Below are 24,291 nucleotides of genomic sequence, written 5' to 3' on the forward strand. Positions count from 1 at the left end.
TTGCTTTTTGCTTTGATGAAAATAAAAAAAAGCGTAATGTTAGTTTTTAAATTAGTTTGGCACATAAGGAAAAAAAAACAAAAAAAAAAAGGAGGGAGAGCACACAAATTGCATCCTTCTCTCATAACGTCCTTGGGGAGGGGAATGTCCAGATCCAGGCAGGGTGGGCAGGCATGGAATGAGCGACACAGACCACGGCAGACTCCAGCACCTGGCCTCAGTCCCACTCAAACACCTCAGTCCATCAGCCGCCACCGCTGGTGAGCGCATCCCTGCGCAGCTGGAGAAGGCCCTGAGCTCCAGCAGCCTCCTCACACCGGGTAAAAAAGCACCGCCGGGCACCTTCTGCTTAAGTGTCACTTAACAACACCGTAAGTGAGCTATTCCTGCTGTGCTGGGCAGGAGGGAGCGCGCTCTGACACTGGGGTCTCGGCAGGTCAGTGTGTGCCCCGTGCTTCAGCAGAACCTCCACCGCTTTGGCGTGCCCCCCTCGCGCGGCCAGGTGAAGAGCCGTGAACCCCTCGCTGTCAGAAAGATCGATATTTTCCGCACTGACAAGTTCCTCCACTACTTCAGAGTGCCCGTTTTCCGCAGCAAGGTGCAGCGCTGTCCTGTTTAACGGCCCTCTGGCTAGAACGCTGGCCCTTTCATCCATCAGCAGCTTTGTTGTGGCCAAGTGGCCGCTGCGCGACGCCAGGTGCAGGGCCGTGTATCCCTCTGCCGTGGCGGCCTCCATGTCTGCGCCGTGCTTGAGGAGCAGCCTGGAGGTGCTGGTGTGGCCGGTTTCGGCGGCGATGTGCAGAGCGGTCTGCAGCAGCCCGTTGCGCACGTTGACGTCCGACTCCAGGTCGATGAGCAGGCGCGCCACGCGGTAGTGGCCCCGCTGGGCGGCCAGGTGCAGCGAGGTCCTGCCGTCCACGGTCTGCACGTTGACGTCGGCGCCGCGCTGCTTGGCCAGCAGCTTCACGATGGGCAGGTGGCCCTGCCAGGCGGCGTAGTGAAGGGGCACCCAGTCGTCCTTGCCCTTGATGTTGACGTTGACGCCTCTTCTCAGCAGGATGCGCACGATGTTCTCCTGGCCGTACTGGCAGGCTATGTGGATGGGGGCTCTGCCCTCAAAATCCACCTCGTTTAAGGATGCGTTCTTATCGAGCAGCATTTTGGTGCTGAAATCATCCCCGTTCTGGGCAGCGAAGTGAAGAGCGGTCCACTGGTCCTCGTCTTTGGCGTTGACGTTGATTTTCCTGGCCATAATCAATTCCACGATGCTTTTAAATTTCTTCTCGATGGCTATGTGAAGAGGGGTGGACCCTTTCTTATTGGTGAGGTTGGGGTTAGCATTGTACAGCAGGAGCCATTTGACACATTCTTCTTGACCTGCTTCAACAGCCAAGTGCAGAAGGCTGGAGTTCCCATCTAAAACAATATCAACATCTTGAGGCTGGAGGATCTTCATCAGCTTGCTGGTATCTCCAGATAAAATCGCCTCCGTTAGCTTCCTCTTCTGTATGTCTGTAGTACCAATATCTAAATGGATACAAGGAAGAAAATTTTTTTACCATGAAAACCATTTTACCATGATTACCATTTTTACTATGGTGGTGAAACACTGGAACAGGTTGCCCAAAGAGGTGGTGGATGCCACGTCCCTGAACACATCCAGCTTGATCTATTTGAAGATGTCCCTTCTCACTAAAGGTCCATTCCAACCCAAACTGTTCTAAGATTCTGTGGAAAAGACAGCACCGCAATTCTGATACCCATCAAACCTTACCTGCCCATGGTTTCAGCGATGAGCTGCCTGCATAGCAATTCACCCCCTTTGCCCCACAGGAGTCCCAGAACATTTTCAGGTCAGATTTGGGCCCCCACTAACTCTCTTTGTAGTGGTATGAAGACCAAAGGACGTTGTGGTTGATCTCCCTGCACTAACCATGGTTTACCCAACTGGAAAACAGACGTCTGGGGTTTGCAGCTCTGGAATGAAAAGTGAGGGGGTCTTTATCACAATGGCCCCAGGGGCTGCTGAGAAGGTGGCTTGAGTCCTCTCAAAAACTAAGGTCCTGAGGTTTAGGCTTAGTATAACTGGAAAAGCCACAAACTCAGCTGAGCTGACTGGGCAGTGGCTTTAATCAAATGTCAAGCGGGACGCTGGACTAGTAGTGACCTCCCTTCCAACCAACCTCTACATGACTGATTCTGTAATTGCTTTAATGGGAGTTTACTCCTTTACAAAACTAAATGAGATTTATTATTTCTCATTAGATCATGTTTGGGAACCACATGTTTTTATTTTTTCCTTTTAAATAACTACCTCCTCTAAACAAATTTGTAGTGCTGACAGCAAGAGAAAGCTAACAGTAATTTCCAGAATGTTATTCTCCTCTCCAACCCATTGACTCCCATGCCCCAATCCAAACAACTACAAAGGAAAACTTGACCATTACCTGAACTCTCCCGTTCAAAGGAAAGGGAAAGGGATCCTCTGGATGAAAAAGCTGAATCTACAGATGAAACTCCTGAAAGCCTCTTGTCACTGGAGGCAAGTTTGGACTCAGAAGAGCTGCGGCTGAGATCCTCAGGGCCTTCCATAGTCTGTGAAATCCCGGAATCCAACTGGGACAACAACTCTGAGAGACTGTAATCCTTAACTGATGGTAGAGCAGGCTCCTGTTTCTTCTGGGATAGTGCACAAATCCCCTTCAAGAGAAGCACACAAGCATTTTAGAAAGGTCAGCAAACATAACTGAGCACGAGGCCCTACAGAAGAAACATAAATTTGTTAGTTTGCAGGTAGCATTTAAACACTGTTTGTATTAAATGAAATCTATGAATAAAGTCACTGAATTTTTTCAGAAGCAGGAGGGCAGTTTCCATCAGTATTCACAGAGCCACTAAAGCCTCGTGCCTCTTCTGTCTATGATGGTTTTTAAGATCAGTCACACCCACACAGTTCCAGCCTTCATTTCCTAACTGTACTGCTCTCCCTCCGCAGAATAAGATGCACTTGCATTTGGTTCTGCCCTGAGGTTTTCCTGAGCTGGTCCATGCCCCTGCTGTCATTTGTGCATCTCAGTCCTTCACCAAGACCCACTTCTATCAGGCCAGGTGGTGCTCAAAAGCAGCAAAAAGACGATTGCTTGGAACCTTCCAGGTCATAAAGGAGCCTGTTCCTCCCAAAACCCTACAAGTTTGAACAAGAAATGGAAGAGAAAATACCTCAGGCTGCTGCTCTGGGGCATTCTTGGTGTCCAGGTCCTGAGTTATCATCTCTTTTGTGTCATCTTCTGGTTTTTCACAAAGGGCCTCTGTTTCTGAAGTGATTTCTTTAAAGAAAACAAGAGAAGGTTTTAGTGCTTGGTTTTTTTTCAGAAGGAGAGTTTCTGAGATGCCCTGCTGCCTTCCTCTATCAATTGAAGTTAAAATCTCTGAGATACTGAGGGAGAAGGACTCCAGTGCTGACCATTCCATCCAGTGCTGACCATTCCATCCAGTGCTGACCATTCCATCAGCACCTCCTGAGTGGGCACAAGCGTGCAGCCAAGCCAAGGGTACACAGGGCTGCCCAAACAATTCATTTTCAGTCACACCAGACTGCTGTTACACAGGGGCCTCACTGCAGGACTGTGGAATGGGAGCCACTGTGCTGCTGGCAGATTTAGAGATGGTTTTTTTTTTTTAAAAGATTGAACCCCTCATCCCTTCAGTCCTCATTCCTTGTATGAGCAGGAGGAGAGGGAAGAGGCAAATCTCTCCCATTCTTCTGAAGCTCCATCCCTCTGCACACTTGAACTCATAACAGGTGCTTTGGACAAGTTCAAACCTTTTACTGGCAGAGAGGTGACTGTACAAACTGCTTCCATACAAGAAAACAATTCAGTTTCTCAACACACAACAGCACAAATTTCAAGAGCCAGTTCCTTCAGCTTTGGTACACTGCAAACCAACTCCAGCTTGGCTTATGTCCTGACACTCACTATCAGCAATAAACACAATTTCTGGCTAAAAGGACCCACTGGCTCAGTACAAGGCTTCTTCCTGGCGAGTTTACATAACACCATCATGGTCAGACATGTCCTCAGATAATCCCTTTCTCCACAAATGAGTAAGTGGCCTGTATCATTGTCTCCACCACACAATGTGCTCTATTTACTCTGTCACAGAGCTTCTCAGCGCTTACCCCAAGGATTAGCAGAGTCCTGAGCAATGATGTGACTCACAGCAGAATAAATGGGCAGCCAAGTTAAGAGGAAATCTTACCTTGAAATGTTGGCCGGTCACCAGGATCATCTTGCCAACATTTTTGCATCAGTTTGATCAAGTTATTACATGAATGAGGTCTGGATTTGGAAACAGCAGGTAGCTCTGGGCGGTGCCCTTTAACTACTTTTACCATAATATGTAAAATGTTGTTTTCCTCTGCAAAGCAAAAGCACACAGATTTAGATGTCCCAGCAAAAGGAATCACTTCTCTTTTTTCCTAGAGCATTAAGCTGAAAATTTGTTTTTACACTTTTTTCTAGATTTCTTATCAATAGGGGAAAAAAAATGTGGGTTGTCTTCTCCAACAAGATATTTTTTAATACAGTAACACCTGATTCTTATGTATCATTTAAAAAAACAATTTTCAGCAAGTGACTGTGTTCTTTTTCCACCCATTGAAGATAAAGAACAAAAGGAAAAAACAAAACAAACTCAAACAGTTCTTTACTACTTTTTTTGGATTTCCATATCTGCTGTAAGAAAACAGAAGCTCAGGTTTTACTCAGACCAGGTACCTGAACTATTCATAAAGGTGAAGGAAGAACACAAATCAAGAGGTGCAGCAATGCAGCTCCTGACTGTAAATCAATCACTGGGCTAAACGGAATCCCTCACTGGGAGAAAAACTAATACTAGACTGGAACTTGTTGGGACATGCTAGCTATACATAGGCCAGTCACAGACACAGGAAAGTTATAAAGAATAAATAGCTGCCTCTTGAGGTGCATTTACTGCAGGGTGGAACAAGGCTTATTCTCACAGACAGCCTTTCTTTTCTTTATTTTTTTTTTAAAGGAACAAATCTGTACCCACAATCTACAAATAAACTACAGCACCTCTCTACAGAGGAGCTGCTCCTGAACAAGAGCAGAGCTGCCAGCCAGGGTGGCTTTGCCACACACTGATCTGAAGCTGTGCTGCAAACTCCAGCAGGAGCAGAAATGTGCAGACAAGGGCCCCTGCAGCAAAACAGGTTCTGTTTTCATGACACAAGACAAAGGAGGAAAATCTCATTATCAGAATTTGAGAGCTTAAAAGTCTCTACCACACAAGACTGTCAGAATTTAGAGGTAATGCATAAAAATCTAGGGCTGGTAGGGCAAGAAGTATGCTTATCAATGGGAAAAAGGAAAAATAAAATCCAAGATAACAACTTACCTGCAAAAGGCTTCTTCTGTGTAAGAACTCCCCAAACCACGATGGAAAAGCTACCAAAACAAAATTTTTAAAAGGTAAAAAAAAAATTCTAGAAAAATTTTAAACCAAAAAAAAACACTCAGAGAAGTGTGATTTATTCTCCTTATCCCTCCACTTTTGCACCTAATTCAGCTGATGAACACACACACATAGGGATGAAGCTAAGAACCATGATTTCAGAGTCTAGCATTGGCAGGGAGGAACCTAAGGCAGCAAACACAGGGACTTGCTGGAGGCTGCCAAGTCCTTGGTAGCATTTACAATCACTCCACATCCACCCTGACAAAATCAGAGGAAGCATTACAGTGGGTTTAATTTAATACTTCTGCCCTGCAAGATGACTTTAAAGAAATCAATTTAATTTAGAATAAGAGATATCTTTTTAATCTAAAGCTGTGATTTCTTTTTCCTAATAATCTTGCCCTGAAAGAAGAGCCAAAGACCTAGTGATGAAATCCACTGAGATAATTCAGAATTTTATCACAGACTCACAAAGTAGGTCAGGATGTACCTTTAGAAGGGAAATTAAAGGTGGGCAGAGTGCCTCCCACTGCCAACACGTAATTTCAAGACCCAGGATCACCTGCAGTTTTTAAAAGGCCTCTGCCCTACAAGGACTTTGCAAAACCCAAAGCAAACGTGACACATTTCAAGATGAGGCTCCAACTGGATTTAGGGGTTTCATGCTTAAAAAAAAGTAAACAAGGACTCATTTTACAGGGTTACTAAAATAGCATTTAGGAGTTTTCATAGTTCACTGACCTGTACACATCATGTTTGGTGTCAAAACACCTGTTTTTCTCCTTGATGCGCTCTGGAGGAAGATAGGCAATCGTGCCACACAAGCCATCCATGCTGATGTCATGGGAATGGGACAAGCCATTGCACTTGGCAAGCCCAAAATCAGAAATCTGGGGGAAAAAAAAATAATGGAAGAGGAAGAAGGTGAGAGAAGTGCATGGTACCATCAGACTTTCAAGGTGTTCACAAAATATTTTCCGCAAAGAACAACAGATGCAACAGGATCACCCAAAAAATACAGTGAAGGGCTGTTCAGAAATATTAAGCCAATAAAACATCTCTGGAAGCATAATGCTACGGTAGGTTCTTCTTTATGGTTAAGCTAAAAGAAGAAGAAGGAAAAAAAAATAATAAAGGCAAGCAGTTTTTGCAAGCAGCAGCATGCCAGCCCATTACATAGCAAACACAACAAACAGTCAAGACAATTTATTGTAATTTAAACCAGTCGAATTTAGCTACTGCAAACTACTTTAATGTAATTATTGGCCCTGCCATCCCCTTTCCCTACATAACCTCACGCTGTATGAGGTGTTCAAACACCCTGGCTCTCCAGTGAACTCTGGAGAATCACTCTTGCAGGTATCCCTGTTACACTGACCATGCCAGTGAGGAGCAAGCCCAACAGCAGAGCCACCAATCGCTACAAAAACCCAAATGGAAACACACACACACCAAAAAGCCACACTGGCAACTCTTTTTGGCAGCCAGGGGATACAGCAGAGTTGGTGCAGTGACGCAGGGAGCACAGCTGAAATGAGCACAACAAGTGACAGCAAGTTTATAAAAAGGACACACCTCCACTTTAATTTGAAGTGTCAGGCAAATATGCATTCATTTGCTCTCAAAGGCATACCAGTCATCGGGCAAACAGATAGGGCAGGAATTTCCTTTGTCTCACTTATTTCCCACTGGACAAAAATGTCTATTATGCCAAGTGGTAATTTCAAGAAAAGTCAAGTCTTTTTGGACCACTGAGCCCACTGATTTTTGTCTACATGTCAGATAAGATTCCCCCTCCCCCTAACTTATACATTCCTTTTATCTAATAAATATTCAGGTTTTTCAATGACTCATTCCCCTTTTGATCTTCACAGCTTCTCCTTTGAGAAAGTTTTCCCTCAAAACAACAAGCATAATTAAAAAAAAAAATCTTTTCTTTTTTTTTTTTTTTCTTTTTTAATAGGCTCAGACTGTACACTTTGAGAAGTTTCTCTCTAAAGATACCACAAAACTAGTTGTAACATGTGTCCATTACTGGAAAGGGAGAAAACTGCTGCCAGCTTCAGCCTCCTGGAGAACAGGCACGTTACACAGCCATGCAAGGAATCTCCCTTTGCCATAAAACAAACAAAGCAACCCACGAAGCTTCAGCAAGAACTTCTCCCATGGACAAAGAGCTCAGCAGAGGCACTCTGAGGAGCTGGAGAAGTCCTGCACCCTAAAACATAGGTATGTCCAACCTGTGTTTAAGCCCCTCTTTAATCTGTAGGGTAATGTGGGAATGACTTGAGAACAAAAAAACCCACACACAGGAAAAAAGAGGGGGGAAAAAGGGACAAAGCAAAGTTATCTGGAGGAATAGTTTCTCATTCTTGTGGAGCTACACTCTCAAGGGAGGGATTGCTGGACTCCTCAGCAAGCCGAGCACTGAAAGCAGCAAGAAACCTTTGTCCACGTGCCAGGTCACCCTGGGAAGAGCCAAACTGACCACCACAGGAAATGCTGCATGAGTCTGGGGCACTTGGTGCTCCACAGGAGAACAAAAGCCCCAGCCCAGCATCCCAGCGGGCTGCGGTGTCAGGTTCACAAATGAACTGAACCCTGCAAGTCTGAACGGATCCGACGGGGTGAAGCGCTGCTCTCCTTTGATTAACGTGAGGCAGAGGCTTGTGTACACCTCAAGAAATCCAGGCATAATTAAAGCCACACACCTCCCTCTTTGTCTAAACAATGGCGTGTTTCCTACTGCCTGAGTTAAGAAAGAAAGATGAAATGCAGACAGCAGGGCTCCTGTGTTTGGAGCCACCAGCTACGGTGTGTGAATCTAAGGCTGGGGGCTAAGGCAGAGCTGAGCACTCCAGACAGAAAAAGTCACCCTACAAACTAAGAAACAGCTAAAGTACATAGCATACACCCTCCCTGGGCTAGCAAGAACTTCAGCTCGTGGAACTGTCCCTACCTAGTGTGAAAGACTGGGTGTTATGTCAATTAATAAAAAAATCACCTGTACAGCAGGGCTTTGATCATACCAAATGCTGCAGGAGAAAGCACTGGAAATTGAGGAATTGTTATCTTGCAGGCTGCAACAAAACAGCAACATTCTGCAGCCAGCTTTTCGTGGCCTTTATTAGTTCCTCTAGGGCGAATTTTCCACGCTGCATGGTGTATTTAGCCATGCAGGCTCTTTAAACACCAGTGGGAACTGTGCAGTGGGTGGAAGATACAGCCATTTAACTTGCCTGGTTTGCCTTTAAATTGCTTGCCAGGCACCTTGTTCTGCAACTACCTTGCTGGGGGAGGCAGTGAAAGTGGAGCACCCTTCCCCACTCCTTCCTCCACATCCTTGCTGGTCCCTGCAGCCCACCCCAGGCTCTGCCATTCCCCTAAATTCTGAGGGAATCCACAATCTTGCTCCTCACATTGATGCCTTGTGCAGGCTGCCCTAGAGAAGAGAATGGAGAGAGCTAAAGAACAAAGCAGGGATTTATTTAAAGGATCTCCTGCATGGACCCACCTTGGGCAGCACCAGAGCCCAGCCAGGGCTGCACCCAAGATGACCCAAAATGGCCCCAAAATGCCTGGCCGGGCACGGGGTCTCTCCCTGGGATCAGCTCTGCTCCATTTGCACCTTGCAGTTCATTGTCCCATCCCAGCTTTAGCCCCTGCAGTCCCACCCTGCTTGTTTTTCTCTCTCCAGCCCACGGGGTTTGTGCTCCTGGCCTGAGATTTGGCTCATTTGTCCTTGGTGCCCAGCTGGAGCAGGAATTGTTTTGTCTCCCTGCTCTGTGCACAGAGCTCAGCATCCCATAATGTGAACCCAGACCCACACAGTGAAGCAGCACAGAGTCTGAAAGATAGAAAAGCTAAACCTGAGGCATCAACAGCAGTGAATTCAGGTGGGTCCCTTCAAAGGCACTCGTGGTAGCAGCAGGGGAGACACGGAGGCGACAGCGCGCCGCATGCAAAACCCGCGGCGGGAGCCGGGGCAGGGGAAGGAGCCCCGGCCAGAGCCCACGCAGGCTCTGGGATGTTCATGTTCAGGCAGCTCTGCTCCTTCAAGGGCTGCATGAGAGCCAACACGTGAGCACCAAGCAGGGACAGGAGCTGCACGTGTTCTCCTGCCCACTTCCAGCAAGGCTCGCTTTACTGAAGGGTTCCGAGATCTGAAGATTTCTATTTATTTGTTTTGGTTTTTTAACTCAACGCATGCAAGACTTTCTCAGCTTCTGCCATTCATGGATCTTTTCGTACAAAAACGCTCACTTGCAAAGTTTTAGATGCTTTCTGTAATATTTTTTTCTATTTTGGTTTTTTTTTTTTTTTTTTTTTTTTTGAAAACTAGAAGATTAACTCACATAACCACAACAGCTACTACAATCAGCTATTCCCAAGCACTGCAGGGATCGAGTTCCCAGGAACAAAATGAGTGCTTGGAAAGTGCCTTTTTTTACTGATGACTCCTGACAGGCTGCCCTGAACTCTGCTCTCACCTCCTGATGTCCTGAACTGTGCACTTAGCTCCTGATGCTTTATGTCCTTTTTCTGCAAGCAAAACTCAAGAACCCAAAGCAATGGACTCAGGGACAGAGTTCACCAAAAGGTTTTCTGCATCAAATCCACGGGATTAATTTTTAATCTCTGCTGGAACATGCAGCATTTGTCTCTGTACAAAGTCTCTGCACTTGCATATTGAGAATGCCCCCTCATCTGTCTGTGGGGTGTCTGGTGGCAGGGGAGGTTTCCTTAGTTTGTTTTTTCCTGGGGGTAGGGGAAAAAGGCTGTGTCATTTTTGTTCTTAAAAAATGCCTGAAATTTTAAAGAAATTTGCACGGGTCACAGATTTGGACTACTAAAAATTAGGACTAAAAATTAATTCCAAATACCAACACAATGTGCACTTCAAACCTATGTCTTTATGAACAGGTTTTTTTTTTTGATGAATGCACTTCAGTTAGCTTCTAAAATAAACTTTTCTGAAACAGGCCATATTTCCATCCTTTTCCAACCTGCCCTGAAACTTTTAACTCCTCCAGACCATTTTCAGGTGGGACATTTGTAATGCTCTTTTCAGAAGCAGCACAACCCAAAGCCAAACACCCATTTTAATCCATGCTGAATCTGCATTACCGTAACAGGGATGGTTTTGTTCCCTCCCCTGCGCCACCACAATGGGATCAATCACAGAATTGATCAAGGTGCAAACCAGCTTTGTTGGTTGGGATTAAATTTCCATGCAACAACAGCCCTGCATGGAAACCTTGATCAGGAAGGGTAGGAAACAAGCAGAAGGCACACACAAAACAAAGGCTCTCCTCACCTGTAATAACAGGAGAGCAATTGCAGCTGATAAAAAAGTGGCTGTGCTACCTACTCCAGGCAGTCTAACAAAAAGAGACAACTGCTCTTTACCAGCCTGGCCTCTGGGTATTGCTTGGACCTACAGTTAAACAACCTACACGAAGAAGCTTTCTCATAATGAAATTTGCCATCAGACTAGGCTGCTTCTAACTTCATTCTCAGAAATTCTGCAGCTGAAGCAAATAAAAGTGAAGACCGCAGAGGCAAGACCATCAGCACGGTACAACACAGCAGCAAACTTCACACTGGTCTAAACTGGAGAACTGGGGAGGGGAGAAAAGCAACTACAGAGAGCTTAAAGCAGTGCACAGCTGAGGGCAGTTCGTTCTGCCTCAAGTTCCTTCAAACTAAAATGTAGGAGATGAAAAACAGCTGGTCGGGCTTGTCTCTGTGTACAGGAAGACACACATATATACATGCATGTCTGTGTGCAAATATATATATAAAAATATATATGTATGACAAGATGAGGAGCTGCAAAAAACCCAGGCTGGATAGTGAGAGAAACAATGGTTTTGCCCAAAAGTATTAAGCTGCAGGTTGGCTTAATTTTAAACAAAAAAAGTAACACTCTTGACCATGAGATTTTGGACGACGGGAGGGCTGTGAAGCAGCAACAGAGATCACGAGGGCATGGTAGCTGGCAAGAAGTTGGCCATGAGATTTCTGCACGTGGTGGGGTGTTTATTCTCCTACCAAGGGCCCTGCAGAGAGATCACATTGCAGCAGGGAAGGAGCAAACTCCCAGCCCACGAGGGCAGTGCTGGAATGTGGCATTGCTGCCCCCGTGCCAGCGATTGCCACATCACAGCAGCTCAGGGGACACATGCAGAATGTGTGTGGAGGGCAGGAGAGCTGCTGAATGAGCTCAAAAGATGTGGCTGAGCAAAGCAAGAGATGTCAGACAGCGTGTAAATATTGGAAGATTGAATATGAGGAAGACTGGAGAAAGGGGCAAGGGAGGATCTTGATGGTACAAATAAGAGAAAAAGGCTGACAGGAAGGAAGACAAAGCCTGCCTGGGTATGGAATAATCCTGCCAAGGAAAGCACAGTGTTTAAGGCAAACAAGATGGAGCAGGACACGGCAGGGAAGGGAGGTCCCAGCACCAACTCACAAGGGAGGATGGACGCACCCACCTTCCAAAACCCAGCAAACCTTTACACGTTACACACAAACATTTAAAATCCCCAGGGAATCCCCCACTGTGCCTTTGGTAAAGTTAATATCTGTCTATCTATATCCCTGCCCAGGCTAATGCCATCCTCCTAATTATCCTCCCAATTCAGCACAGGCTTATGTAATGGCCAGGCTTTATGATCTGGAGGCACCCACTTGATGATAAGTTCTGCACTGCCTGAGTCACCAGCCTCACTCAGGGCTTCACAGTGAGCACAGCACTCGTAAAAGGAGCAGGGTGTGTTTGCATTTAACTGCAGGATGGCACAGCAGCATTTCCAGGGCTCTCCACTGGAAGACTGACTGCTTCCTGGCTCAAGGGCAAACAGTTTGTAAAAGTCCTCCCTACCTCCAAACTCTTCTTTTGCAGTCTGCAAGTCTCTTCGCTCACCTTAGGTCTCTATTAGGGACAGGTCACATACTAAATTAATGCTGGCATTTAAAAACACTTCAATCAGCAGCTCCCATTAGCCCTCCAGCAAGAAAATGCACATTAAATCAAGCTGCAGGGTCTGAAATTTAATTGTAAATTTCACGTCACACAAAAAGAAGGTTCGGGGCCACATTTTTAAAGGAAGGCACCTCACAGAATATGTTCATCTCTCATTTTGCATATGGGTTCCTGCGCCTGCTTTGCTTCTTGGAGGGCTTTCCAAGATGTCTGTGGCTGGAAAAGGTTTGGATGAGACCATTCCTTTCTGGACTCCATGGAAAGGACCTGAAGACCTTGATGTGTTTCCTACAGAAGCACATCAGGGACGTCAGCAATGACCTCACCAGAGACTTTTCTATTTTTGTACATTTTGCACTTTGCCCCCTCGTGTTACATCACCACCCAGATATAGGGTGTGCAGCAGGCAGAACATCAGGCACTGCAACCTCCTGAAACAGTGAGAAAAACACAGCCTTGCTATCTGGGCTCACGGATGAGTCAAGAATTAGGAATTTAAGAAGTTATGCAAGCAAGCATGAACTTTTAAGTAAATAAATACTTAGCAAAGGTCTCTCAGCACTATTGTGTGAGAACAGGCTTTCAACAGTTGAAATCCTGATGTTCTGGTCATAATAGCATGACCACCTGCAGATGCCTCCTACCTCAGAAAGAAAATTCTTCTAAGAAATAAATGACTAAGAGGCCTAGTAAAAAAGCTGAGACCATCACAAGTGTGATTTCATTAGTGGCACACACCTCTTATGGCTCCAACCCTATAATGACATCAGGAAATCTGCCTTTATTTAATGAAAACTTCAATTTTAGAATGATACAGGCAAGACCAAAGGTGCTTGATCAGTGAGGGGGCCAGGAGAAGAGGGAGCAGATCAATTATGGCACTGCTAAAAGAAAAATTGAAGACAAAAAAAAAAAAAAAAAAAACAGGGAAAAAATTGTATTTCAGTCTCTGGGCTCTCTAAAAAAGAAAGTTGAGAAAGCAAGCACAACCTCCTTGGTCCAGCTGACCACAGAACCTCCAGCAGAGAAGGCTAACAAGTTTGCCTGTTTACTCTGGAAATGGATAACGAAAATAATTTCATGCTGTTACAGCCACAAAAGAAATTCCTTTCAGTGACCTCTGGTACGCATGAACAGTCAGGAGAGAGATCCTTCCTCACTGTACATGCCCTCAGCAAATGGAAATGAGCTGCCTCTGGGAAGGCTTCCCCAGGCTCCAGCTGTAAATGAGATCTGTGCATTTAGCGCTGCCAAGACCCAGAACAAGGTAATCATGGCAACTGTGGAAGTGGCAAAGATGATTTAGAGGTTCACACTGCTTTTCTCCCCCTGTTCTCAAAGAAATTTGTAGCAGGACCCATTAGGTCTCAGAACCAGAGTTCCTGAGTTCCTGAATGCAGTTAAGAGATGCAGTTCCTGAACTGAGATGCAGTTCCTGAACTGCATCCTTCTAAAATTTCAGGCGGTTTCTCACAAGTTCCATAAGCACACCACTATTTATGTACTAAAATGGTGCATAAACTAGGTGCATTTATTTAAGGGCTCTGTTTGGCTGGATTTTAACGTGGGAATCAGAAGGGTTGGCTCGGTGGGCTTTCCTCTAATTCCAAAGGAACGCTGCTGGTTTCTCTCAGGCTTTCTGCATCTGGCAGGAGCCACGGGGGAGCATCCAAAGCTTGGACACCCTGGCACAGAGCACCCAGTGCATACCTTGACGTGGTAGTGGGCATCCAGCAGGATGTTTGCAGGCTTGAGGTCCAGGTGGAGCAGGGGGGGGGACATGCAGTGCAGGAAGTTCATGCCCACCGCTGTCTCGTGGATGATGCGGAAGCGCAGCTCCCAGGGCAGGGGCTCGGAGGCCAGGAGCTTCTCCAGGGACCCTGTTTCCATGTATTCCATGACCAGGCCCACTGGCTCTCTGCAGATGCCATAAACAGGGAGGATGTAGCGAAACTTGGCCATTTCCATCTTCCTGGCTTCTTCCAGTAACTCCATGCGCTCCCTGGGAGGAAGAGAGTGGGAGGTGAAGGATGGAGCAGCTGCTTCTCCCCAGGCCAAACAGCACAAAACATTTCTTATAAAACCCAATGCCACATTTCACATCATCCCCTGACTGACCCATGCTGCATCTCACCAGCCTGACACCCAGGTGTATTTCCAGATTTACTGATTTGGGGTTTTATGCTTTCAGTGGTAGGCTGTGGAAGAGTTTTTACAGTGACTCCTGTGAGCCAGAGAGAAGCTTGATAAGAGGATCCATGTTTACTCCTGAAAGAATTTTCTACCAAGGTCATTGACATAGAAACCAAGAAGGAAGGAAGGATAAATAAGAGAAACCTACAACTGCCTATTCCAATAAGCACTTTGTCTCTCGTGACCAATGAGTAAAGTGTAAACTTATGAGTTTTGTAAGAATGTACAAAAAGCATGTATGCTATAATAAAAATTAGTTATTAATGGAGCATTTTCTAAAAAAAACCAGAATTTTGTTTCATTAAAATAATGTTTTTTAACAAAAGCTCCATTTCTGCTTGACCAGATCCAGTTCATTGAGCGAATTAAGAGAATAAAAATAACAAACAGCTTGAAGCTTTCTGAAAACGGAGTGTGTTGCTTTGTACTGTCTCTGTCTCCACTATGAGAGCAGGCAGCTCCCAGCTGCAGGAGCACAGGTGAGCCTTACACCTCGACAGTGTGAACATGCTGAGTGCAAAGACCATCTCCCTGCTTTGATGGCTGTGCTGTGCTGCCCAGAAGGAGGATGATACACTTAGAGCCCAGCTTCACCACTGCTGGAACTCCTTGGGCTGAAGTAATTAACTTTTGGTGAGTCACAAGGCCGTGTTAATCAGAAGGGAAGCCAGACATCATCTCTCCAGCAGCCCTGCTGGTGCATCCTGAGCACTCACAGAGCCAAACCCTGGGAGAGGAATCCTTGGGCCCACCATTGAGGGGAGCAAACTGCTGGCTGCAACCAGGGGGACACAACAAAAGCCTCGCCAAAACACAGATGTGACCAGTCCAAAACTGCACTCAGCTCCAGCAGCTGCCCAGAACTCCCAGCTCACCATGGTCAGTGATGTAACTGGCCTGGGCCTGGCAGCTGTAATGAGCACCCCAAGTTGTTTACAGGTCACTTCAGCCTGACCCTGCACAGGGGTAAGTGTTACTCAGTCCAAGCTGCAGCCTCCCAGGTCAGGACCCTTAATAATTGCTGTGCTTTTCTTCTGCACCTCACTCACAGCCTTCTGCTACAGCCCACAGGGACTCAAGCTGGAAAGAGGAAACAGGGGTGCTGTCCCCAGGCTGGCTGTGCCCACAAAGAGGGGCCACACCTGATGGTTTAAAGACCCTTCAAGCTGTAAAAACCGCATTATTAGTGATTATGAACCCTGCCCAGAACAGCTCTGGGCACTGACACATCACTGTTGCTGCCATAGATTCACAAAGGAGGGCACAGGGAGGTCAGACAGGTAATATTTCCTGAGCAGACCCTCTCTTATTACACAACAGCTCCTGCCATGCACCCAAAGATGTGCAAACTATCTAATGGATAACCTAAAGTAAAAGCACAAGGTTTGTGCTCTGGGCCACCAACAAGTGATGCCAGCTACCACTGTGGGAGCCTCGTGGCAGAACCTCAGCTCCATCAAAACTCTTTTGGTTTTAAAATGTCAAATCCAAGGCCAGCTAGTAGCATTGTGCACTTCTGAAAAGAGAAAACACCGAGTCCAGCCTGCACACAGCCAAGTCTCCTCCTCTCATGTGTCCCCCAATGCCTGGATGACCTGGGAGAAGCTGAAGCACAGTCTGTGAGGGACCCTCAGATTTTGGGAGGGTCTCTCAGCAGGCTGGGAATGTGGTCTGCTGCCTGCTGCTCACCTGCTGCAGGTAACATTTCCCACCAGGGACCAGCCAGGAGCAGCCAATCCATTTCAGAGGCAAGATCAGGCTGAAAAATGGCTTAAAGAGGGATGTACACGCAGGGAGAGAGACAAAAAAGAGAAGGGAAATCTTTTCCATTAACCATATTACACGGAGAGAGAAACAAAAAAAGATAAGAGAAATCTTTTCCATTAACCATGTTGGCTCCTGCTGCTCCCTACAGCAACTTTCTTGTGAAATAATTGCCTTTGCAGACAAGTACCCAGTTTGCTCTTTGGCACGCTGGAAGGGAGCGCCCATGAATAACACAACCAACTCCTTGCCCCCGAGCCACACGCATAGCCAGCATAATTCACCTGAGCTGGAGTCAGGGATGTAAAATACCTGTCTGAGCCCTCCCAGGCAAAGCAAGAGCCCAGCAACAGCCAAGGTCTGACAAGAGCCACTAGGCTCAGGTTCTCAGGCTAGCAACAGCCTCAGAGAGCATCGCCAAAAGCACAGATTGGCTGCTGGAAACGGGGCGTTTTCCAAAAAACCTGAATTTTCTGTTTCATTAAAGTAATGGTTTTTTTTAAAAAAGCTCCATTTCTGCTTGGGCCAGATCCGGCTCATTGAGTGAATTAACAGAATAACAGCACTTTCCCATACCCAGAGTGTTCAAAACCCCACCAACCAGAGGCCTGGCACAAGTTCCAAACAGCTTTCAAAAGGACCCCTGCCACCTTCTGGAAACAGAAAAGGAAAGAAGAAAAAACCCAGAATTTTCTGTTTCATTAATTGTTTTTTTAAAAAAAGCTCCATTTCTGCTTGGGCCAGATCCGGCTCACTGAGTGAATTAACAGAATAACAGGTGAGTACCCTTTATCTAATTTGCCTGCTCAAAACCCCCATGCAACAATTACCACCCTTAGCACTTTCCCATATCCAGAGCATTCAAAACCCCACCAGCCAGAGGCCTGGCATAAGTTCCAAACAGCTTTCAAAAGGACCCCTGCCACCTTCTGGAAGCAGAAAAGGGAAGACAAAAGAAGCGAGGAGAGCCAAAGCAGTCATTAGGAGCGCGCTCGCATTAACGCTACACAAACAGCTGGTTAGAGCAAGCTCTCCTCCAGCAGGCAGAGATCAAAGGTCTCTCCCTCCCCTTCCCTTTCCCCTCGGGATGCCACCGGCGCTGGGCACGGAGCGAGGCGGTCCCGGGGCCCCACGGCCCCGCTCGGCAGCGCTGGCAAAGGCGCTGCCCCCGGGAGCGCATCCCCGCATCAAAGGATGCGGCGGGGGTGGGAGCGCTCAGGTATTCCGCGCTCAGGAGTTATCCCGAGTTATCCAAAGGGAAGGAAAAGCACAGCTCCTGCTGGGGTTTCTCAGTCCAGAGCTGTAGGTCTAAGCCTGGTTTTTATTTTGTAGCCACGCGGGTAAAGAGTTGGGGTTATCTTCTCTAGGCTCTGCTACCCTCTCCCTCCAGTGGGGTGTCCTAACTTAATTATAATACAGGAAAAAGAAAAAAGGGAAAAGAGGAGGGAGAAGGGGAGGAAAGAGGTGGGGAAAAAGGGGGAAAAGAAGGAGGGAACAGAAAGAACAGGGAAAAAGAGAAGAGGGGGGAAAAATGGAAAAAGAAAAATGGACAAAGGGGGGAAAGGAAAAGAAAAAGAAAAAAGGAAAGGAAAAAAGGAAGAAAAGGGGGGAAAAGGAAGAAAAATGGGGAAAAGGAAAAAGGGAAAAAAGGAAGAAAAATGGGGAAAAGGAAAAAGGGAAAAAAGGAAGAAAAATGGGGAAAAGGAAAAAGGGAAAAAAGGAAGAAAAATGGGGAAAAGGAAAAAGGGAAAAAAGGAAGAAAAATGGGGAAAAGGAAAAAGGGAAAAAAGGAAGAAAAATGGGGAAAAGGAAAAAAGGGAAAAAAGGAAGAAAAATGGAGAAAAGGAAAAAAGGGAAAAAAGGAAGAAAAATGGAGAAAAGGAAAAAAGGGAAAAAAGGAAGAAAAATGGAGAAAAGGAAAAAAGGGAAAAAAGGAAGAAAAATGGAGAAAAGGAAAAAAGGGAAAAAAGGAAGAAAAATGGAGAAAAGGAAAAAAGGAAGAAAAATGGAGAAAAGGAAAAAAGGGAAAAAAGGAAGAAAAATGGAGAAAGGGAAAAAAGGAAGAAAAATGGAGAAAAGGAAAAAAGGGAAAAAAGGAAGAAAAATGGAGAAAAGGAAAAAGGGAAAAAAGGAAGAAAAATGGAGAAAAGGAAAAAGGGAAAAAAGGAAGAAAAATGGGGAAAAGGAAAAAGGGAAAAAAAGGAAGAAAAATGGAGAAAAGGAAAAAGGGAAAAAAAGGAAGAAAAATGGAGAAAAGGAAAAAGGGAAAAAAGGAAGAAAAATGGAGAAAAGAAAAAAAGGGAAAAAAGGAAGAAAAATGGAGAAAAGAAAAAAAGGGGAAAAAGGAAGAAAAATGGAGAAAAGAAAAAAGGGAAAAAAGGAAGAAAAATGGAGAAAAGGAAAAAGGGGAAAAAGGAAGAAAAATGGAGAAAAGGAAAAAGGGGAAAAAGGAAGAAAAATGGAGAAAAGGAAAAAGGGGAAAAAGGAAGAAAAATGGAGAAAAGGAAAAAGGGGAAAAAGGAAGAAAAATGGAGAAAAGGAAAAAGGGGAAAAAGGAAGAAAAATGGAGAAAAGGAAAAAGGGGAAAAAGGAAGAAAAATGGAGAAAAGGAAAAAGGGGAAAAAGGAAGAAAAATGGAGAAAAGGAAAAAGGGAAAAAAGGAAGAAAAATGGAGAAAAGGAAAAAGGGAAAAAAGGAAGAAAAATGGAGAAAAGGAAAAAGGGAAAAAAGGAAGAAAAATGGAGAAAAGGAAAAAGGGAAAAAAGGAAGAAAAATGGAGAAAAGGAAAAAGGGAAAAAAGGAAGAAAAATGGAGAAAAGGAAAAAGGGGGAAAAGGAAGAAAAATGGAGAAAAGGAAAAAGGGGGAAAAGGAAGAAAAATGGAGAAAAGGAAAAAGGGGGAAAAGGAAGAAAAATGGAGAAAAGGAAAAAGGGGGAAAAGGAAGAAAAATGGAGAAAAGGAAAAAGGGGGAAAAGGAAGAAAAATGGAGAAAAGGAAAAAGGGGGAAAAGGAAGAAAAATGGAGAAAAGGAAAAAGGGGGAAAAGGAAGAAAAATGGAGAAAAGGAAAAAGGGGGAAAAGGAAGAAAAATGGAGAAAAGGAAAAAGGGGGAAAAGGAAGAAAAATGGAGAAAAGGAAAAAGGGGGAAAAGGAAGAAAAATGGAGAAAAGGAAAAAGGGGGAAAAGGAAGAAAAATGGAGAAAAGGAAAAAGGGAAAAAAGGATGAAAAAATGGAAAAAAGCAAAAAGGGAAAAAAGGATGAAAAAATGGAGAAAAGCAAAAAGGGAAAAAAGGATGAAAAATGGAGAAAAGCAAAAAGGGAAAAAAGGATGAAAATGGAGAAAAGGAAAAAGGAAGAAAATGGAGAAAAGGAAAAAGGGGGAAAAGGAAGAAAATGGAGAAAAGGAAAAAGGGGAAAAAGGAAGAAAAATTGAGAAAAGGAAAAAGGAGAAAAAAAGGAAGAAAAATGGGGAAAAGGAAAAAGGGAAAAAAGGAAGAAAAATGGAGAAAAGAAAAAAAGGGAGAAAAGAAAAAAAAAAGGGAGAAAAAGAAAAAAAAAAAGAAGAAAAGAAAAAAGGGAGAAAAAGGGGAAAAAGAAAAAAAGAAAGCTAACAGCCAGGACAGCTGAGGTCATGTAAATGATGGGCTGCACACACTTTCTCCTGTCAAGAGGACCAGAAGACAGGGGCCCACACATCAAGAGCTCCAGCACTGGGTCCAGTGCCAAAAGAGCATCTCTGTCAGAAAAGTCAGTACAGATCACTCATTTTCGAAGCAACTAGAAATATTACATGAATGGGAGACCTCCAAAGAGCTGTCTGTCTGCTTCCACTCCACATCAGACAGACAGGGCTGCATTCCTTGGATTCTGCAGGAGACACAAGGGCCTGGCTCTTGCCCACTGCCCCAGTCCCCAGGGCCCAGCCCTTGTCCCACAAACCCTGCCACAAGAACAGCAGGAATTACAGCTGCACCTGCATTTGCATGGATCCAATCTTTGTGCCCTAGAGATAACACTGCTGTAAAACTACAGCCTTAGACTCACCAGGCAGTCCTTGCAGTTTTATATTCCCCCACCACATTTCCCTAATGCAGTCTGAGACAGAGCAGTTAAAAGTTGCTCCAGAGAAACTCAAAAATTGCTCCAGAGAAGCTAAAAAAAAATTGCAGTTGGGGCCATTTGTGTGAGCCACCTCCAGACACAGAGCAGCCAGGCTTCTCCCAGCCCAGGGGAGATCCAGCCCTGCTCTGCAGTCAGCAATTTCACCTCCCTCTTCACAAACTGCTGGTGGTGCAGATGGGGGTCCACCAAATTACACACCCCTGAAAGTGCTCAGGAGCTCCTCTCACCTGCATCATGGCAGAGGTTTGAAGAGCACACTCTGTTCTGCAGGGCACTTATTTAACAACTTCCACACTGCTGACTCGCAGAGAAGAATGTGAATATGAGAGGACAAAAACCACTGAGTGGTCAGGGCAGAGTATGCTGGGAGGAGAGGGTGGGGAAAAGGAAGAAAATCTCTTTTTTCAGGTTTAACAGATGTCAGCCCTGCTAACAGATCTGTGCAGTTCTGGTACCAGAGGATTACAGGACAACCAGGCTCTCCCCTACTCTTTAAGGAGTCCAAGGTGACTCTTAGGCTCTCCCTACACAGAAGAGACATTCATTCACCTTCACCACCTGAATAAAGGCAGCATCCACTAACAGAGAGCCATGTCTAAAACCTCCTCAACTTCAAACTCCTGCTCCATTCCCAAATCCAGGATGTGCAGAAGGAGAAATATGTAGGGCTTTGCTTGTTTTTTGTTGTTTTTTTTTCCCTAATCAAGATTTTTTTTTCCAGGTAGTCACCCCCATGGACAACACCTCCAATAAAGATCCCTCTCCAGGAAATGTTCCACCTTACAGTCAGCACGTTTATGTCCAGGAGAAATCAACAAAGGATTCTCTCTCTCCGAGCTTGCCACTGTTTTTCTCCGAAGACACTTCCACTGCAAGTCCTGGGGGAGAGGCTCCTCCACCCTTCTGGGTCACAAAAATCTTTTGTCCAGATTCACCTTGAACCTCCCCATACCGAGAGCATCCTGAGTCCCAGGAGAGAAAGGAGATCTCGGGGAAGTGGGAGCAAATAAGGTGTTAGGAATGGAATTTGGCTGGATTGTCTGAGAGGGCTTGCGCTTAAAGGTAAAGAACACTTCTGGCTCTATATTCAGTTTTTCTTCTGCTTGAGGCCACTTGGCTCTATGATGTGATAATTGCCGAGGGAATTACTCCAAATCTCTCACTGTCTGCAGAAACACAGTAAGAGAGACTACACAGGGTATTACCACCACCAAGCCATTACAAACAGGGTTTTAATGTGGTACCAAATAAATACATCAGAAAAAGCCTCCGTGCTTTTCGGTTAATGTTTCTGATACCACTGGCAATTCTTCTAACTCTTCACAGGGTTCCAAGAAACGGCTAGTCAAGTTAATCTCCCGGATTAACAATCTAATTACACAGGCTTGTTGCAACCTGCCAGCTAAAGAGGCTGCGTTTGATTCTGGCTGTGCCCCCCACCCCACCATTTGAATAGCACAAGTTTATTAGAAAAGTTTTGGGTAAAAAGTCTCAGCATAACCATCTCCTGAAAGGGGTTTGATAGAACAGCCCAAGAATCAAATGAGCAATTAAAAAAAAAACAATTTAAAAATCAGTTTACATTTATTTAGCAGGGCCAGCTCTTTCAAAGGCCAGGGACACTCCAATTTCTTATCGATGCATCTGAAGCACAGATTCTGCAGAAAAATAAATTAGTGTTTCAAGGAGTGGTTTATTAAAATCAATCAGAAGCTGCAGGACCCCTCTGGCCTCAAAGCTCCCAAATTCTCAAGGCATTTTTTGCTCACTGAGCTGCATGTCTGTATGGTCTTCCAGTATTTGCACACCTCATAGGTGCACAAATACTGGAAGAGGGGGAGGCAGAGGGACAGGCAGCTCTCCACTGCACGTGGTATATATTAATATAGAGATCTGATAGCACATCTCAAAACTAATTATTAAATATTAAACTAATAAATAAACATTAAAATTAATTACTAAACATATTAAAATAAGTGACAGCATCCTTTGTCTCAGAGTGGAAATTAACTTTTGCAGTAAATTTCTAGATGTACACCACAAATGAAAAGTTCTAGCTTATTTTTCAGACATGTTTTAATCTTAACTTCAAAATTAATCAGCCACAGTACTATTTTGATCAAAAAGCATCAAACCTGAAATCTCCTTTGAGGTTTTAATAGTAGGGGGCTAGCAGACTAGCACAGTAAAATACACTCTGCAACTTCAAGGTCTTTTCCATTTTATTCACAGACAGCACAGTTACCAAATGCATACAGTAAACTCTCCCTCTCCAAAGGACATTTAATTTCATTTACTGCACTCTACAAGCCATGCCTACTGCAAAGTCAGCAATTCACGTACTGGAAAAGATGCTCAACTACCCCCGAAATCCTGCAGAAAGCAGGTTTACAAACGTTTTCAGCCTTGAGCTAGCTGATCTCCTCTTTCTGCAGGAAAAGCACCAACCGGAAACCTTTTGTGACTGAACCAACCCACGACTCAAAAACTGAACTGCAGAATCAGCCTGTGAACTGGTGGAGATCCCAAAGATCAAATGGAGCTGGGAAAGCTCCAGGAACACGGCCTGGGCATGTTCACCTCCCTGTGCACAGAGGCTGAAGCCACCACTGTCCCCACAACACAGGGATGTTTCTAAAGATGCACCTGACAGCCTTCCCCTCCTGGGACAGGAGCCCTGCACTCGATAGCTCCCGTTCCTGGAGGTGTCCAAGGCCAGGCTGGATGGGGTTTGGAGCAACCTGGGATAGTGGAAGGTGTCCCTGGCCGTGGCAGGGGGCTGGAAGGGGATGAGCCGGAAGGAATTTCCCAACCCAAACCCATCTGTGACTCCGCGCTCACACACAGACAGCGTGAGAACAGCACAGCCCATCGTCCTCACCGAGGACCACACCGAGCGACAGAGGGCAGGGGAGTCCCGCCGTGGGGCACCTTTACCTGCACTACAACACAGCTACAAGGTCCCATCCCGAGCAGACAGACACACGGACAAGCGCTGCCCCTGCCCTGGAGCCGGACACATTTCCCAGCCCGGCTCCCCCAAGACACCAAACCCGCGGCTCCGGCGCCCGCACCCCAACACCCCCCGACCGCGTCTGCCACAACTCCTGCACCTGGGAGCCAAGCCTGGCTCTCGCCAAGCCCCTGCATCCCAGACACATTCCCAGTTCTCCTGCCCATCCCATCCCACCCCTTCCCATCCCATCCCGGCGCGGTCGGTGCCTGCTGGGGCCGCAGCGGGCCCGTGCAAGCCGGCACACGCAGAGCCTGGGCAGGGCAGGAATGCTTTCCCATGGCTCCGAGGGACAGGCGGCACTTTTGGGGTATTTCATGGTTCCCAGGGAACACGCGGCACTTTTGGGGTATTGCATGGTGCCTGCTGCTGCTGTTGCTTGTGAGACGGGCAGGGCTGCACACCGGGAGCGCTCGGTCGCCCCGCGGATCCCCAGGGGTGACTGAGGGCTCGGAGTGCCTCTGCGAGAAGAATCCCTTGTCCCCCACAATGTCCCCCACAATGTCCCCCGTTCCCTTTCCCCCCCCCCTTACTTCTCATCCACATGGAGGCTGGGCGAACACTTGATGGCGAGCCACGTCTTCCAGTGGAGGTGCCGCACCTTATACACCTGCCCGAACCCCCCCGAGCCGATCTTCTCCCAGCTGCTGAACTCGCTCTCCTCGAAGGTTTTCAGCAGCCCCATGGTCCAGGGGGAGCCGCCGTCCCTCGCCATGGCCGCTGCCGTGCC

The 24,291-nt window shown here is 46.0% G+C and overlaps 1 protein-coding gene across 1 annotated transcript; it reads right to left on the minus strand.

Moving 5' to 3' along the window:
- Positions 1 to 349: 349 nt before the first annotated feature.
- Positions 350 to 24,291, minus strand: RIPK4 (receptor interacting serine/threonine kinase 4; the record flags this gene model as incomplete). Its single annotated transcript, XM_084226098.1, has 8 exons — positions 24,095 to 24,291; positions 14,180 to 14,471; positions 6,223 to 6,371; positions 5,422 to 5,471; positions 4,261 to 4,419; positions 3,220 to 3,326; positions 2,448 to 2,700; positions 350 to 1,527 (listed from the first exon to the last, which is right to left on the minus strand). Exons 1-8 carry the CDS (start codon positions 24,274 to 24,276, stop codon positions 350 to 352), a joined length of 2,370 nt encoding a protein of 789 aa, XP_084082224.1. The 5' UTR covers positions 24,277 to 24,291.

The sequence above is a fragment of the Fringilla coelebs genome (assembly GCF_963513975.1).
Source record: "Fringilla coelebs genome assembly, chromosome: 2".
NCBI classification, from domain to species: Eukaryota; Metazoa; Chordata; class Aves; order Passeriformes; family Fringillidae; genus Fringilla; species Fringilla coelebs.